Source organism: Pelodiscus sinensis, chromosome 15 (genome assembly GCF_052426305.1).
Source record: "Pelodiscus sinensis isolate ZL-2025 chromosome 15, ASM5242630v1, whole genome shotgun sequence".
In the NCBI taxonomy this organism is placed as follows: Eukaryota; Metazoa; Chordata; order Testudines; family Trionychidae; genus Pelodiscus; species Pelodiscus sinensis.
In genome coordinates, this window is record NC_143066.1 from 40,152,995 (window position 1) to 40,166,679 (window position 13,685).

A 13,685-nucleotide genomic window follows, 5' to 3' on the forward strand; every position below is an offset into this window, starting at 1 on the left:
CGGGCCAGGCTTGAAGGGTCACTGAGGTGCAAGGTGTGAACAGGCTGGCCTAGCTGAGATGCTCAGTGGTCAAAGGGAGCCAGTGTTCTCTGGTTCGGGACTTGCCAGCGGATCTTACGTTGGCCATTAGAGGAAGAACCTTCAGTCACTTCCGCAGCTCCACTGGATTTGAGCCATTGGCCCAAGGATGAAAGACTCTCACGATCCCATTCACTTCTCCTGATGCTGTGGACAGGACGGTGTTCTGAGCTCCTTCCCTCTCTTTTTAGCCTCTCACTAGGCACAGCACAACCTTAAGTCCAGGGAAAGAGAAATCACTGGAGACAGACAGAACTTTCCTGCCTGCCAAGCCTCTGTCCCTTCTGTGTTTCAAAACGGATGCCTGAAATCAAACAGGCGCCTGCTTTCTCTCTCGCACGCACCCTACACTGCTTTTTCAGCGTCCATCTGTAAACGAGGGTGGGTTGAAGAGACCAGGGCAATGTTTAGTCGGCATCTGTCCTGAGGCCTGCTCTGAGGTGGGGGGTGAGCAAGCCTGCTTCTTGTGCGATCAACATTTAACACAAGGCACTTCTTGCAAATGAAATCTAAAACGACCTCACCAAAATTCCTAAGTTGCTTTCTTGTTTTGGAAATGGGGCTGACTGTGGTTTTATTTGATAGCTTTTTGACAAGCTTTATGCCGTGTTTTTATTCTTGAACTTGCAGGAAGTTGTTCCTTGAACTAGAATAGAGAGAATTTTTTTTTTTTTTTTTTGGGCTACAGTTAATTACTACTGATTTGAAGATGGTAGGACATTCGTTGTGTGTGTTACGCGAGTCCCTGGTTCTTAAGCATGTTCTTAGTCCGGAGTGGATCAGGTGAGCATACAATCAGGGTTTCTCCTGGATCTGGGCATGTGACTTGGAGGTGCCAATATAGCTGGATAAACTAGCCTGGGAATAGGTAGGATGCGTGTATTCGAGTTTTATAAATTTAATCTGGGTCAGTATAAGGAAACCTCCATGTTTCGATTATTTAAAAAAATAAACCAGCTGGTCCTTTGGGCACTATCATAATATAAATATCTACTACAGGTTGAACCTTTCTAGTCCAGCACCATAGGGACCTGACCGGCCAAACCAGAGAATTTGCCAGACCATAAAGGTCGGTATAGTCTAGCAGCATTACCAACCTTTCTCCTGCTTGCTGGGCTCTTAGAAGACATTGACGGATAAATCAGAGCTAAAGAACAGCTCAAAAAACCGAGAGCCAGGACTGGTGGCTGGAAACAAACTTTATGGGACTGCGAGAAACTTTGACCACACCCACAATAAGTTGACATCTGGCAAACTGAAATCATGCCAGACCACAGATGTTGGCCGGATTAAGGGGGTTCAACCTGTAGTTGCCATTGATTGGAAACATTGTCATGAGGTGGTCTCTTAAGTTTTACTGTTCCCTTTCTAACAAAATCAGATCCCCCAAGATTCGAACTGGATCGGCGAGGACTATCAATGTTTTCAGATGAATGTGGGTGGCAAATGGTCCCACCTCTCTCTTCTAAAATTGTCGTGAATGTTGCCCACTGTGGGCTGGCCTCTCACTCATGGGCGAGTTCGGATTTTCTGCCGTGACTTTTTAAAGGATTCCCTGGCCTCTGACCTGTTTCTTGCTGAGATCGGTTCCCTCATTCGGGTGGCTTCACGTTGCCTCCCGGACCGCGTGAGCCTTTTACTTAAGCAGCGGAACAATACACCATGAACTGCTGGTTCACGTATTCGGAGGGGTGTTACAGGTTGAAGATCTGGGCTGTGCGAACACTTTTGCGACTGTCTCCATCTCCTGCCTGGCTGGTGGCCCCGTGAATTGTAGCCTGCTGAAATGGGTGCTTTATTTGTGAATCGATTGTTTTACTGCTTGGCTGGCTGCACTAACCGTATGGACTTGGGGAATACCGCACCTCGCCTACCATGATGTCCTTCCTTTCGCACCGCGCAGGGCCAAAAGCTATTGCTAGTTTTCCATATTGTTGTGGTGACTGATATGTCCGCCGAATACTGATGGTCCCTTCAAATAAATGAACGACCTATTTTTTTAATCTGTCATCTTTCCTGCTGTGCGTGTCTGCACCTTCCTTTTCTTTTTTTGGGTAGGCAGCATCTCCAAATGTGTCAGAATCGTGCCCCAAGCATAGGCAGAAGTGTTTAGGTACGTGCTGTGCCTGTGATCCGAATCAGCGTGAAATAGGACTGTGCTAGCTTTTTCAGAGTCCTTAACACCTAGCTACAGTGCAGAGACGGTTTAGATCATTCTGTAGAAGACGTGCGCTTTTCCTTCCACTGTCTGAGTCTTTCCCTTTCCCTGTCTGTGTAACTTTCAGTCATTCCTTAGATCTCTTCTGGCTCTTGGAGGATTTCCATGAGATCAATGCGCCTTTCGTGTTGCTAGTGAGCAACTGTATGGAACGATATCTTTCTAGTATTTGTCTCTTTCTGGTCCTGTGCCTAGGATAAGAGATAAAGGGATTGGTTACATCTCTGGGGAAATCGTAGAGGTGGTGATACCTCTAAATAGACTTTAGGGGGAGAGCAGGTAGATGAGTTGCATATTAGCCAAGTAACAGCTGGATTTTTACAACCATTTTTAACATTATGGAGTTACAGCTGGATTTTTACAACCATATTTAACGTTACGGAGTTACAGCTGGATTTCTGAAACCATATTTAACATTATGGACTCTTTGGCTGAGAGCTGTTGCTCAGTATTTTGTGTTTTGAAGTACAACTGGGTTTACTACCCAGTGCATTGACTACAACACCGCAAAAGTCGGCTGCATTACTAATCGGAATGCCTTCTGCCTTTTCTAGTACCAGCAGACAATCAAATTACGGCCAACTGGCTTCTCCTGCGTATCTGCTTGCGCTAGACATGCTGGGTAGTGGAAGGCAGGTGCGACGCAAAGGAAAGGATGTGACTTTGATTATGGATTTTGAACAAGAACTCCGTGTGTTTTGGACATGGAGCAGTACTGCTAGAACCCTCTTCCCCGCAGCAGCTGTGTCACCGTAGATGTCTTGCAGCTTGCATCGCCGTGCAGGCGAGTCTGTCGCCTGGTAAGACGGGAGGCTTTTGCTGCATCAGAGGATGTGGTTTTTAATTGGTGTTTTGTCTAATGAAACGGTCCCATCACAACTCTTTGAGTAATTCAGGGATTTGGCCTCCCGTTTTCTGACTAAAGTAAATGAACTGTGCGTTGTTTGGAAGAAGCGCTAATTAAGGGGAGCTCTGCTGACAAATGTTGGGCTATCGCTGCTTAATGAAAAGGGAATTTCATTCATTTTTTTTTCCTGTCATGATGCTTTTGTAACAGCCTGGCCCTGAAATTCAGCCGCTCACGTAAAATGCTGCCGCTTCAGCCGAGGCGCAAAGACTCTTAATAAAATTAAGTCACTCGCCGACTTGTGAGCTGAGGACTGTGATGTTCGTTGCATGGATGGGGGAAGCTGAGGCACAGGTGAATAGGTGATTTGTCCAAGGACTCCGCTGGAGTCATTGGCAGTTGGAGCAAAACACGCACCCCCCCTGATGCAGAGCTCCTGGTCGAAACGCTGGCCTCCGCTAACTCCCCGAAAACCACACCAGAGACGGCGCTTATAAAATAGCAGAAGGTTTGGTGTTACCCACAAGAGAGAGAATTCCAAGCAATGGGGGCAGGTCAGCTCCTGCCACGCCGTCATGTCACCAGGCTGCCTTACCTGGGGTGGTTAAAAATCTCTAGTTACTGGGGAATTCTTCACATTGGCTTGTGACAATCCATGATGGACACGCCTGTAGATACAAATATTGTAACAGACAACTGAACTGCACACAGGGAGCAGAGTAGGGGACTGGTTTTTTCCAGAATTACAGGTGTGCCCCACTGGCGTGTAACAATGTTCCCTCTAATCTTTTCTGTCCATGCGCGGAATAAAACTTTCTGTGTGCACCAAGGCATGTGCGAATGTGCACCACCAGGAGAAACACAAATCCCTAGATGTGGGCGTTCTGCTAATCAGCTGGGTGGCACGTGCATCTTTCCTGAGCGGCCGCACAAGTGCACAGCTTACAAGGAATGCTGGCGTGTCACTAAAACCTCCTCCTTCAGTAACCAGTCAAGGCTTATGGTCCACTCTGTCACTGGTATGGGCCAGGCTACAATCACCCGAACGTTGGCGGAGGCCTGAATGCATCCAGCAGCAGGACCAAGCCACAGCCAACCCTTTGGTGGGGCCTTTGTGTGCACCTCTTTGCCCAGTGAGCACCCGGTGCTGCTAGGGTTGCCAGATGGTTTAACCAAAAATACCAAACACTGGGGAAAAAATTGTTTGGGGGGGGGGGGGGAGAGACCAAAAAAAGGACCCCAAGAGTTATTAAGCAATAAATAAAACAGTATTAAAACAACATGGCCCCTTTAAGTCCGTGCAGAGTCAGGATAGGGAGAGGTTGAGCACTAAGACCCAGGGAAGGCATTGCTTCCCCTTGCTCAGGTCTTTAGGCTTTTTGCTGGTGGCCATCTTGTTTTCTTAGTTGACCCAGAAGGCAGCTTCCCTGCAGAACCAGGTAAGCAGGAGGTCCAGAGGTGGGGGTCCAGGGCCCGGGGAGGTGGGGGCGGGGCCCAGTTGCTGATTGTGTGGTAGGGTTTCCAGGTATCTGGTATTTTTGCCTCCTGGCGGGGGGGAGGGGAAAACCCCCAGAAAATACCAGACGTTTTAGGTGTCTGGTATTTTCTGATTTTTTTTTTTTTAACCGGACAGGAGGAGAAAATCCTGGACTGTCTGGGTCAATGCCGGACACCTGGCAACCCGACATGCTGCGGTGGCTCAGAAGGGCCTGGTCTTGCCGAGTGTCCCTGTATTATCGCGACTGTTGAGCCGGTGCGCCTGCTGATGGCCGCGCCTGTCCAGCGGGGAGGTGGCGCAAGGCGTGGCAGAACTGCTCCGCTCTGCAGCGGACTCCCACCTGCAGGAGAGCTGGGCTGCGTCCGGACCTCCCGCCATTCTCCCGCTGACTCACAAAGCCCCGTCCTCTCCGTGCGTGGGCCGGATTGTGTGCGTCTGCTGCAGAAAACATGATGAATAAACAGTTTGTTTACGTCTGTCTGGCAGGCTCAGCCCTGCAAACAGATTCTCAGTGTCTTCCTCTCCAGCAGGGCTGGGGGACCTAAGGCCCGGGGGCCGAATGCGGCCCCCCCAGCTCGCCTGGATCCAGCCCTCAGGCTCGGGGCTTGTATTGGGGAGCACGCACTGGTGCTCCAGCCTTCTCCCTGCAGGCCTGGAGCGCACAATCCATTATCCTGGGCCCCTCTAGGCTCCGGTGTGTGAGAGGAATGTGGGGGAGTGTCTTTCTGCTTCTCAGCTAGGGGTCCCATCAGTGTGGGTTTGTTGCTTACTTCTCCCTGGTGTTTGGCCTCCCATGGATTTTTTTCGGTGCGTCAGCGGCTCCTGGGCCAAGAAAGGTTCCACACCCCGCTATGCATTTCGCCCTGGCTAGGCCGGCAGCTCGCCAACCGAACGGGATCGTCTCCCAAGCCCTGGCTGCGTCTAACGATGAGCGATCTGTCCAAGTACCTTCCGTGTCCCCAGGCGTCTGCCTGTCGTGTTTCTCGTGCCGCTTCCCACGCCCTGTCTTGGCTCTGATGCCAACGCTACACTGGAAGAGAGGCAGGAGCCTCTCTGCTCCCAAAGAGGAAGCGCTCCGGAGCTCCGATCGAGTGGCCCCAACCTGCCAGGGGATCGGTTATTCATTTCAGGAACGTCAAACGCATTTGGTTTCTGTGCAAAACTATTTGTAACTATTACGTCGGCCTGTCCAAATCTAAATGAACAACTCCTCGTTGGAAATTAATCTGGCGTGGCAGTTTCTAATGGGCTATTAGTTTTGCAGTGTGCATTGATCCTTTCCCAGGTTTTAGTTCCTTATCGTCTCTGAGATCAGCAGCCCCGTCGGTTTTAAATCCGTTGGGTGACGCGAAGGTGCCATGCTGTCGAATTAAGCATCGAGAGTTCCATTTAAAAAAAAAAAAAAAAGCGTATCGAAACGGTGCCCATTGGCGGTTAGAGTTGAGGACGGGCGTTACTTACGCAGCCTTTACTAAGCTGGTTTTTAGGATGGGAGCTTGTTTAGTCCCCAGAAAAGACAGCGATCGGCCCTTTCAGTCAGGGAAGTACCAGAAAGCTCCCAATGCTCTGGGGTGGGCAGACTTAAGGGAGGTGGGAACTGATGGGACTTGTGAAAACGGAGCCTCTTCTGACCTTTTCCCCTGTACTACTGAAGATTGAGGTGGACAATCATTTTTGAAGGGGAGGCCACTTCACAAATTCATGAGGGGACGGGGCTTCAGGCAGAAGGGGCGGGGCTAGGACACGTCCTGTGCTCTCCCACCCACAAACCCTGACTGGCCTGGAGGGGGAGGAGGGGGTGAAGTCTTTGCCTACTGGCCCCGCTCCCCCATGTCTAGCGAGAACCGCTAGCTGTTCCACACAGTTAGCAGTTCCCTCTGGTGCCACGTGCCCCTGGTGTGGGGAGGAGACTTCACGTGCTCCCTCTGCACCCAGGTCTCGATTGCCCTGGGGGTAGGGGAGTGGCAGGGCAGCCGTGGGTCAGATCAAGCTGCTTGGCGGGCCCGATCCAGCACACAGAGGCTGTCTTGCCCACCCCTGTTGTAGGTGGCTATCTGCAGAAAGTCTAAAGCAAAAGGTTGAGTAGGTTTAGCCTGATCATCTGAAAGGACAAAACCCAGGGACTTTTATAAGTGCCATGGACGTGTGTTCAGACACAGAAATGTCTATCCAAATTCCTATGCTGGTTTCTAGGTTTCCTTCAAAAGGAAAGGCCTCCTCTCTCCCACGCCAGTTCATCCTGATTGTCTCTGGTGGTATTAATTTATTTTTAAAGCGACGCTTTCTATACTTGCATCTACGGTTTCCTCTTTTTACCTCGAACATTTAGCTAAATTTGGGGGGATCCTCCCCAATTGTTTCCACTAGTTGGAGAAATGGGGAGGGCACGTGCGCACACACAGACAGACAGACACCTACAATCTTAACTGATCCCCAGTCCCTGCATTGTCTTGTCTACAGGTAGTAGCTTCCTTCCCCACACCTCTAGCTGTCACTAGTCAAAGGTGGATTTGATAGATCTCTTGTCATGATCATGAGAGATGGCCAGCAGCCTGGGGACTAAGGGGTTAACTATGTCCCTTACCTAACCAGGTAGGCAGCATCCAACAGAAATGTAAGTAGGAATTTCAAACTGGGACTAAAAAATGTTTGGGTTTTTCCCTCCTTTGTCCCTGGGCAGTTTCTGTCCAGCTACTGAGGGGGACAGACGTGTGTCTCTCAGGATCTGGAGAGAAAATGCCCAGGAATAAAGGAGGTGAAAACCCAAAAATTCCTACCTCATTTGGGGAAAATAGCTAGCAAGCCTGATACATCAGACACACTTGTTGAGGACCAGGCAACCTCCAGCCTAAAGCCACGTCTCCATTTGCAGTGCCAGAGATCGATCTTCTGACATTTGACTTAGTGGGTCTAGTTAAGACCTGCTAAATTGAACGCTGAGGGCAGCTCTGGTTAGCGTTGGTATTCCTCTGTGATAAGGAGTAAGTGAAGCTGACAGGAGCGTTCGCTCCAGTCGGCCTCCCCCTGTGAAGACAGAGCCAAGCTTGGCTCAAGGTAAAAGCCGGCTCCAGCTACATATTTTACCTAGCTGGAGTAGCATACCTTATGTTGACCTTTCAGGCCTAGTGCAGACCTGGCCTCTTACAAGTATTAGGGGACAATTATGGATTTGGAAAAATCCCTAATAATTCTGTTGCTCATCCTGCGACTGACAAAGTCCTCCACTAAGCCTCTGCCCTTTCTAAAGATTCACGTGCTGGACTCTTTCTTGTTGTAACAGCTCATGAGAAATTGTGGAGGTAGAACAAAATCCCTGAGTTTATATTGGCGCCGGGGGGGGGGGAGATAATGTTCAGTTAATTGCTCATTCAACATCTCTCTCCTGCCCGCACATCTCACCCCTCTGGGAATTGTCTGTGAGCCAATCACATCTTTTTCCCCCCAGCACGTTTTAATCGTCGTTCGGATGGAGCTTGGTGGTTGGGAGTATTCGCAAGCTGAGCTGGGTGCGTGTGCTGGTCTCGGGTAGGTTTAACCTGATCCTGGAAGCTGGCTTGCAGCGAGGGTAACACTTGCCTTCTGGGATGAATCTCTCTCCGGGAGGCCTCTACTCCACGTAAGGGTGATTCAGAAAGCGAATGTTGTGCCTAGGGCTTGGCACAGAGCTGAAAGTCTCTTTTTCTCCCCCCCTCCCCCATTTTGCGCACCGTCCAGCCCTGGCTTAAAATCTGCTGTCTGTCGACATTCCTGCCCTGGAAACCTGTTCACTAGCCTCTTCTAAGGAGGGGGAACAAGAGCATGGAAGAAAATTAATTTGAAACTTGGACTGATAGGTCATGGATTTTTTTTTAATTTATTTTCCCAGTTTCCACCCAGCTCTAATTAAAACTCAATTTTCCCTTTTCTCCATTGCTTGCAACAATGTCACTTTCTCTAATTACAGAACTTAACAAGCGCTGGCCAAGGGGTTTGAACTCTCATGGTCTTTGGGATAAGTGTTTCTAGGCTTTGTTGATTTGAATGGCCCTGTACTGGCTTGATCCATCCCAAACCAGCTTCCAGGAAACCTCTAAATACTCCCTTGTCCCACCAGAGCGGGGGGGGGGGGGGGCACTTCACCAATTTTAGTAGTGGCCAGCTCCAGCTCCCCACCCACCAGAAAAGGTGGGGCCTTGGGCAGAAGAGGCGGTTCCTTCTAGGTGTGCCCCTGGCGGGGAGGAGACTCTGCCCCCAAGCCAATTGGGATGGGAAGTCATTCGTTCTAGGTGCCACATGCCCTTGGCACGATCGATCTTCCGCAGTTTGATTTAGCGAGTCTAGCTAAGACTCGCTAAATCAAACTCAGAGGGTGCCCCTGTTGGCAGCTGGTACTCCTGCTTCTACAAGGAGTAAGAGAAGCCGATGGGAGCGTTTGCTGTGGGGTTGGCAGGGAAACTCAAAACAAGGTACGTCTACTCCAGCTACGTCATTAATGTGGTTGGAGTTGTGCATCTTGATTTGACCTTCCTTTTTTGTGTAGACTTGGCCTCAGAAAACAAAGTGGCAGTGGAGTCTGAGGGGGAACGGAGCAGCCTGAGCAAAATCACAAGCTGTCTGCCACTCGCCGGTCTGTGTGGTGCTTTGAATTATTCATACGCTGCGTGCTATAGGAAACCAAACCGTGTTCGTATCTATCCCATTAAATCAGATAGACGAGGTCACCCCAACGCACCCTTGGAATAACTAAGTCCCAAACCCGTGGGGGATATCTCTGCAAACTACAAACCAAGCCCAGGGTGAATTAGATGCAAGGGGGCCAGATACGGGGCCACCCAGCTTGGATGGGCCCATGTAAGGATGCCCCCACAAGTGCACGGTGCAGCTTCAGAAAAACAGGCCTCTGGGCAAACGGAATGGCTTCTTCCCCACAGAGTTGCTCTCCTGGGGGAGTGAATGGCATGTCACGGCCCCCACCGCTTGCTGATGCCGGAGCTCTTCTAAGAGCATAAAACCCACTGATGTTTGTGCATTCTCCAACATACACTGCTTTGCAGTCCAAGCAGATCATGCAGCAACGGTGTGGGGTGGGGGGAGGAGGAAGAGGAACCGGCCCAAACCCGAGTGTCAGAACGTAGGATTCTGCAGACAGTGGCCAAGGCCGGATGTCCCAGAGGGAGGGAACAGAACAAGGAATCCTCACGTGATCCCTCCCCTGTCGCCCATTCCCAGCCCCCGACAAACAGAGGCCAGGGACACCATCCCTGCCTAATCGCCATTGATGGACCCAACCTCCAGGAATTTATCTAGTTCTTTTTTTGAACCCTGTTAAAGTCCTGGTCTTCACAACATCCTTTGGCAAGGAGTTCCACAAGTTGACTGTGCGCTGCATGAAGAAAAGCTTCCTTTTGTTTGTTTTAAACCTGCTGCCTATTCATTTATTCTGGTGACCCCTAGTTCTTGTGTTACAAGAAAATAACGTTTCCTTATTTGTTTTCTCCACACTTGTCATGATTTTATAGACCTTGATCATTTTCCCCGCCCCCCCCTTAATCTTCTCTTTTCTAAGATGAAAAGTCCCGGTCTTTTGAATCTCTTCATATGGGACCCGTTCCAAACCCCTCGTCATTTTTCTTGCTCTTTTCTGAACCTTTTCCAATGCCAATATACCTTTTTTGAGATGAGGTGATCACATCTGTACGGCAATGAGATACTCTCCGTCTTATTCTCGATCCCTTTTTTAATGATTCCTAACATCCTGTTTGCTTTTCTGACTGCCTCTGCGTTTTGCGTGGACGTCTTCAGAGAACTCTCCAAGATCGCTCTGAGTGGTTATAGCTACATTCAGGGGCGGATATAGCCCCGGGCCCCACGCTTCAAGAAGCCCCGTGCATGCTCCGTGTCAAAGGGAGGGGCCCCGTGAAATTGGCTGCCTTGGGCCCCGCAAAATCGTCATCTGCCCTGGCTACATTAGTCCCCATCATACCGTACGTATAGTTGGGGTGATTTCTTTCCAAAGTGTATAATTTTACATTTATCAACATTCAATTTCATTTGCCATTTTGTTGCCCAATCACTTCATTTGGGGAGATCTTTTTGAAGCTCTTTATAGTCTGCTCTAGTCTTAACTGTCTTGAGCAGTTTGGTATCATCTGCAAGTTTTGCCACCTCGCTGTTTACTCCTTTCTCCAGCTCATTTATAAACAGGTGGAATAGAATTGGTCCCAATACGGACCTTTGGGGGACTCTACTTGTTACCTGTCTCCACTCTGAAAACCCTTTGTTTCCTGTCTTTTAACCAATTATCAATCTACGAGAGGACCTGCCCTCTTATCCCATGACAACTTACTTAAGAACCTTTGAGGGACCTTGTCCAAGACTTCCTGGAAAGCTAAGTCTACTATATCCACTGGATCCCCCTTATCCACATGCTTGTTGACCCCTCAGAAAATTCTAGCACATTACTAAGGTAAACTTTACGGTAACCATGTTGACTTCCCTCAACAAATTATGTTCATCTATGTGGCTGACAATTTTATTCTTTACGATAGTTTCAACTAATTTGCCCGATACTGATATTAGACCTACTGATCTGTAATTGCCAGGATCATGTCTAGAACCCTTTTTAAATATTGGCGTCCAGTCATTAGGTGCGGAAGCTGATTTAGAGGATAGATTACAAACCATAGTTAATAGTTCTGCAGTTTGCCATTTGAGTTCTTTCAGAACTCTTGGGTGAATGCCATCTGGTCTCGGTGACTTGTTACTGGTAAGTTTATCCATTTGTTCCAAAACTTCCTCTAATGACACCTCAGTCTGGGACAATTCCTCAGATTTGTCACCTAAAAAAAATGGCTCCGTTTGGGAATCTCCCTCGCATCCTCAGCCGTGAAGACCGAAGGAAAGAATTCATTTCATTCATCCTGTTTATATATCTCAAAGACAATGTGCAGAAAACATTTGCTAGTCAATCTAGGGCGGGGGTGGAAAACCAAAGGCCCGGCGGCCAGATGAAGCCCCTGGGTTGCCTGGATCTAGCCCCCGAGACTTAGTGCTTCCCCAAGCCCATGCTGGTACTCTCCAGCCCCCCTGCTGCCTCCCCAGCCCCTGATGGATTTTTCTGTGTGTCAGCATGCCACCCCCCGACCCAGAAAAGGTTCCTCACCCCAGTCTAGGGCTTGAAATCCTGGCCCCATTGTGCTCATCATCAGAACTTTTAATAACTTTCACAAGGCCAGGAAGTGACCACAGAGCTAAATCACTGGTGTCTCATTTCTAGGCCAGTTGGTTTAGACATGGCAGCGTATTCTGCCGAGCAGCTTTGCCTGAATGTGACAGCTTTTGAGAAATGTCCCTCTGAAACGGCCTTGTCGTAGGCGCTCTTGAATAAAAGGTTTAATTAACTTTACCAGCCGATGGAAGGCCTCACTGATTGCCTTGGGCCCCGGAGGAATTTCCAAGTTGGCACAGAAGCATTTTTTAAAAATTACTCCAAAGCGGCTAGCAAAACCGAGTCAGAAATGAAAGGGGGGGGGATAGTTAGGGAACCAAAATAGATGATTTCAGTGGGATTTGCAGATAATCGTGTCCATGAGGCTCTGTAGCGCTTGATGGATGTGCTCATTAAAGCTAGGAGATTGGTCCCCATCCTTCCAGTGACGTGTTAAACAATGTGATAGAAACTAAACGGGGAGACGTATAGGAGAAAATGGGGCAGGTGTGTGCGCGCGCTGCCTACTGAGAATAGTAAAGTTAATTTGTTGGGGCTGATTGTTTTCTTAATTGCTGTTAGTGCTTTCTCTCCAATCCTCTCCTCCACTTCGCAACTCCTGACTAGCTCCGTTACTGACCCCCTGCGGCACCGTTGTGTGCATGGGATGTGGCTGTTGATTACGGCTGAACCCAACAGACAGCGAGTAGCTGCCTTCGCTAGCAAGGAGAGGGAAGGGGCCGTTGCTTGTCACGCCGTAGCACAGGGCTTGTCGTGCTTTTGTCTCCCACCGTAGGGCAAATGCTAGTGCCAGGCCCTGCAGTTGGCGTGCTACGGTCCATCTTGCCAAAGAGCATCGGGCCCTTGAGGTTAGCCAATACCAGGTGCTGGACCGAGAACCGAAATGACCTCCTGTGACACGTGGTTGCCCCCAGGGGCAGTCTGTGAGCTGCAGGAACCGCTGGGCCCCCTCAGACACACAGCTGGGCTGGTGGAGACACAGGCAGCCTCAGCCAGCCCTGCTATCGCCCAACACGAGAGCAGGTAGCGCCACATGCTCCAAGGTCCTGTCTACACTGGGAAATTACTTTGAAATAACTGAAATCTACTTAAAAACTCCTGAAATAACATCGAACTCACGTGTCCCCGCTAGGGGGGAGCTTTGAAACTAGCCCGAGGCAGGCTCTGTTATTGTGGACGCGCTACCTCGACTGAGAGCCCCAGGAAACACCGGGGAGTAATTACTTCAAATGACTCTGGGGAGTCGTTATTTCGAAATTGCAGCAGCGGATCATCCACGCTAACCCTATTGTGAAATAACTATTTTGAAATGAGCGTTCTTCCCTGAGGAAATCAGGAGGCCAGATTTCAAAATAACCAGCGCGTTATTTCGAAATAGCGGGCTTGGTCATATGGACACTTCGCTCATTGCAAAATAACGCCCTAGTGTAGCCCAGGGCAAACTGCGCTACCTGAATGTTCTAGCTAAGCCTCTCGAGGACACACACCCAACTTCCCAGCTCATCCCCACTCCCAGAGAATAAACCCAGAATTGCATCTTACAATGCAAAAGGCTGTTTACAAGATAAACTTGTTAAGAGTTTCCCCCTCCCTCAATGTGGAGAGGCAATGCTGGTTTAGATAAAGAAAAAAAAAGTTGATAGACTAGATCTTTGTATAGTTAAAGTGATTCTAGGTGATGGCAAACATACCAAAGCAGGTTACCATTTAAACACAATGTAAAATAAGCGTGGCCCATTAGATAAGAATTAGCAGGTTGAGGATCCAAGTGTCCACCAGGGTTCCATATACGGACTAGAAATCCTTTTTGTCTGGGACCAGCACTTCTCCCACTTCA

General features: G+C 49.3%; 1 protein-coding gene across 2 annotated transcripts in view; it reads left to right on the plus strand.

Moving 5' to 3' along the window:
* The window catches only part of RAB26 (RAB26, member RAS oncogene family), a 208,113-nt gene that overhangs the window by 12,235 nt on the left and 182,193 nt on the right, over positions 1 to 13,685 (plus strand). The window contains exon 3 of one of the 2 annotated variants that reach the window (XM_075899859.2): positions 4,777 to 6,344. The exons of the other annotated variant lie outside the window; for it this stretch is intronic. Coding sequence (XP_075755974.2) covers positions 4,777 to 5,094 — 318 coding nt within the window. The 3' untranslated portion in view covers positions 5,095 to 6,344. Of the gene's footprint in view, positions 1 to 4,776; positions 6,345 to 13,685 lie in introns of those variants that run through there. 2 annotated transcript variants of the gene reach the window in all.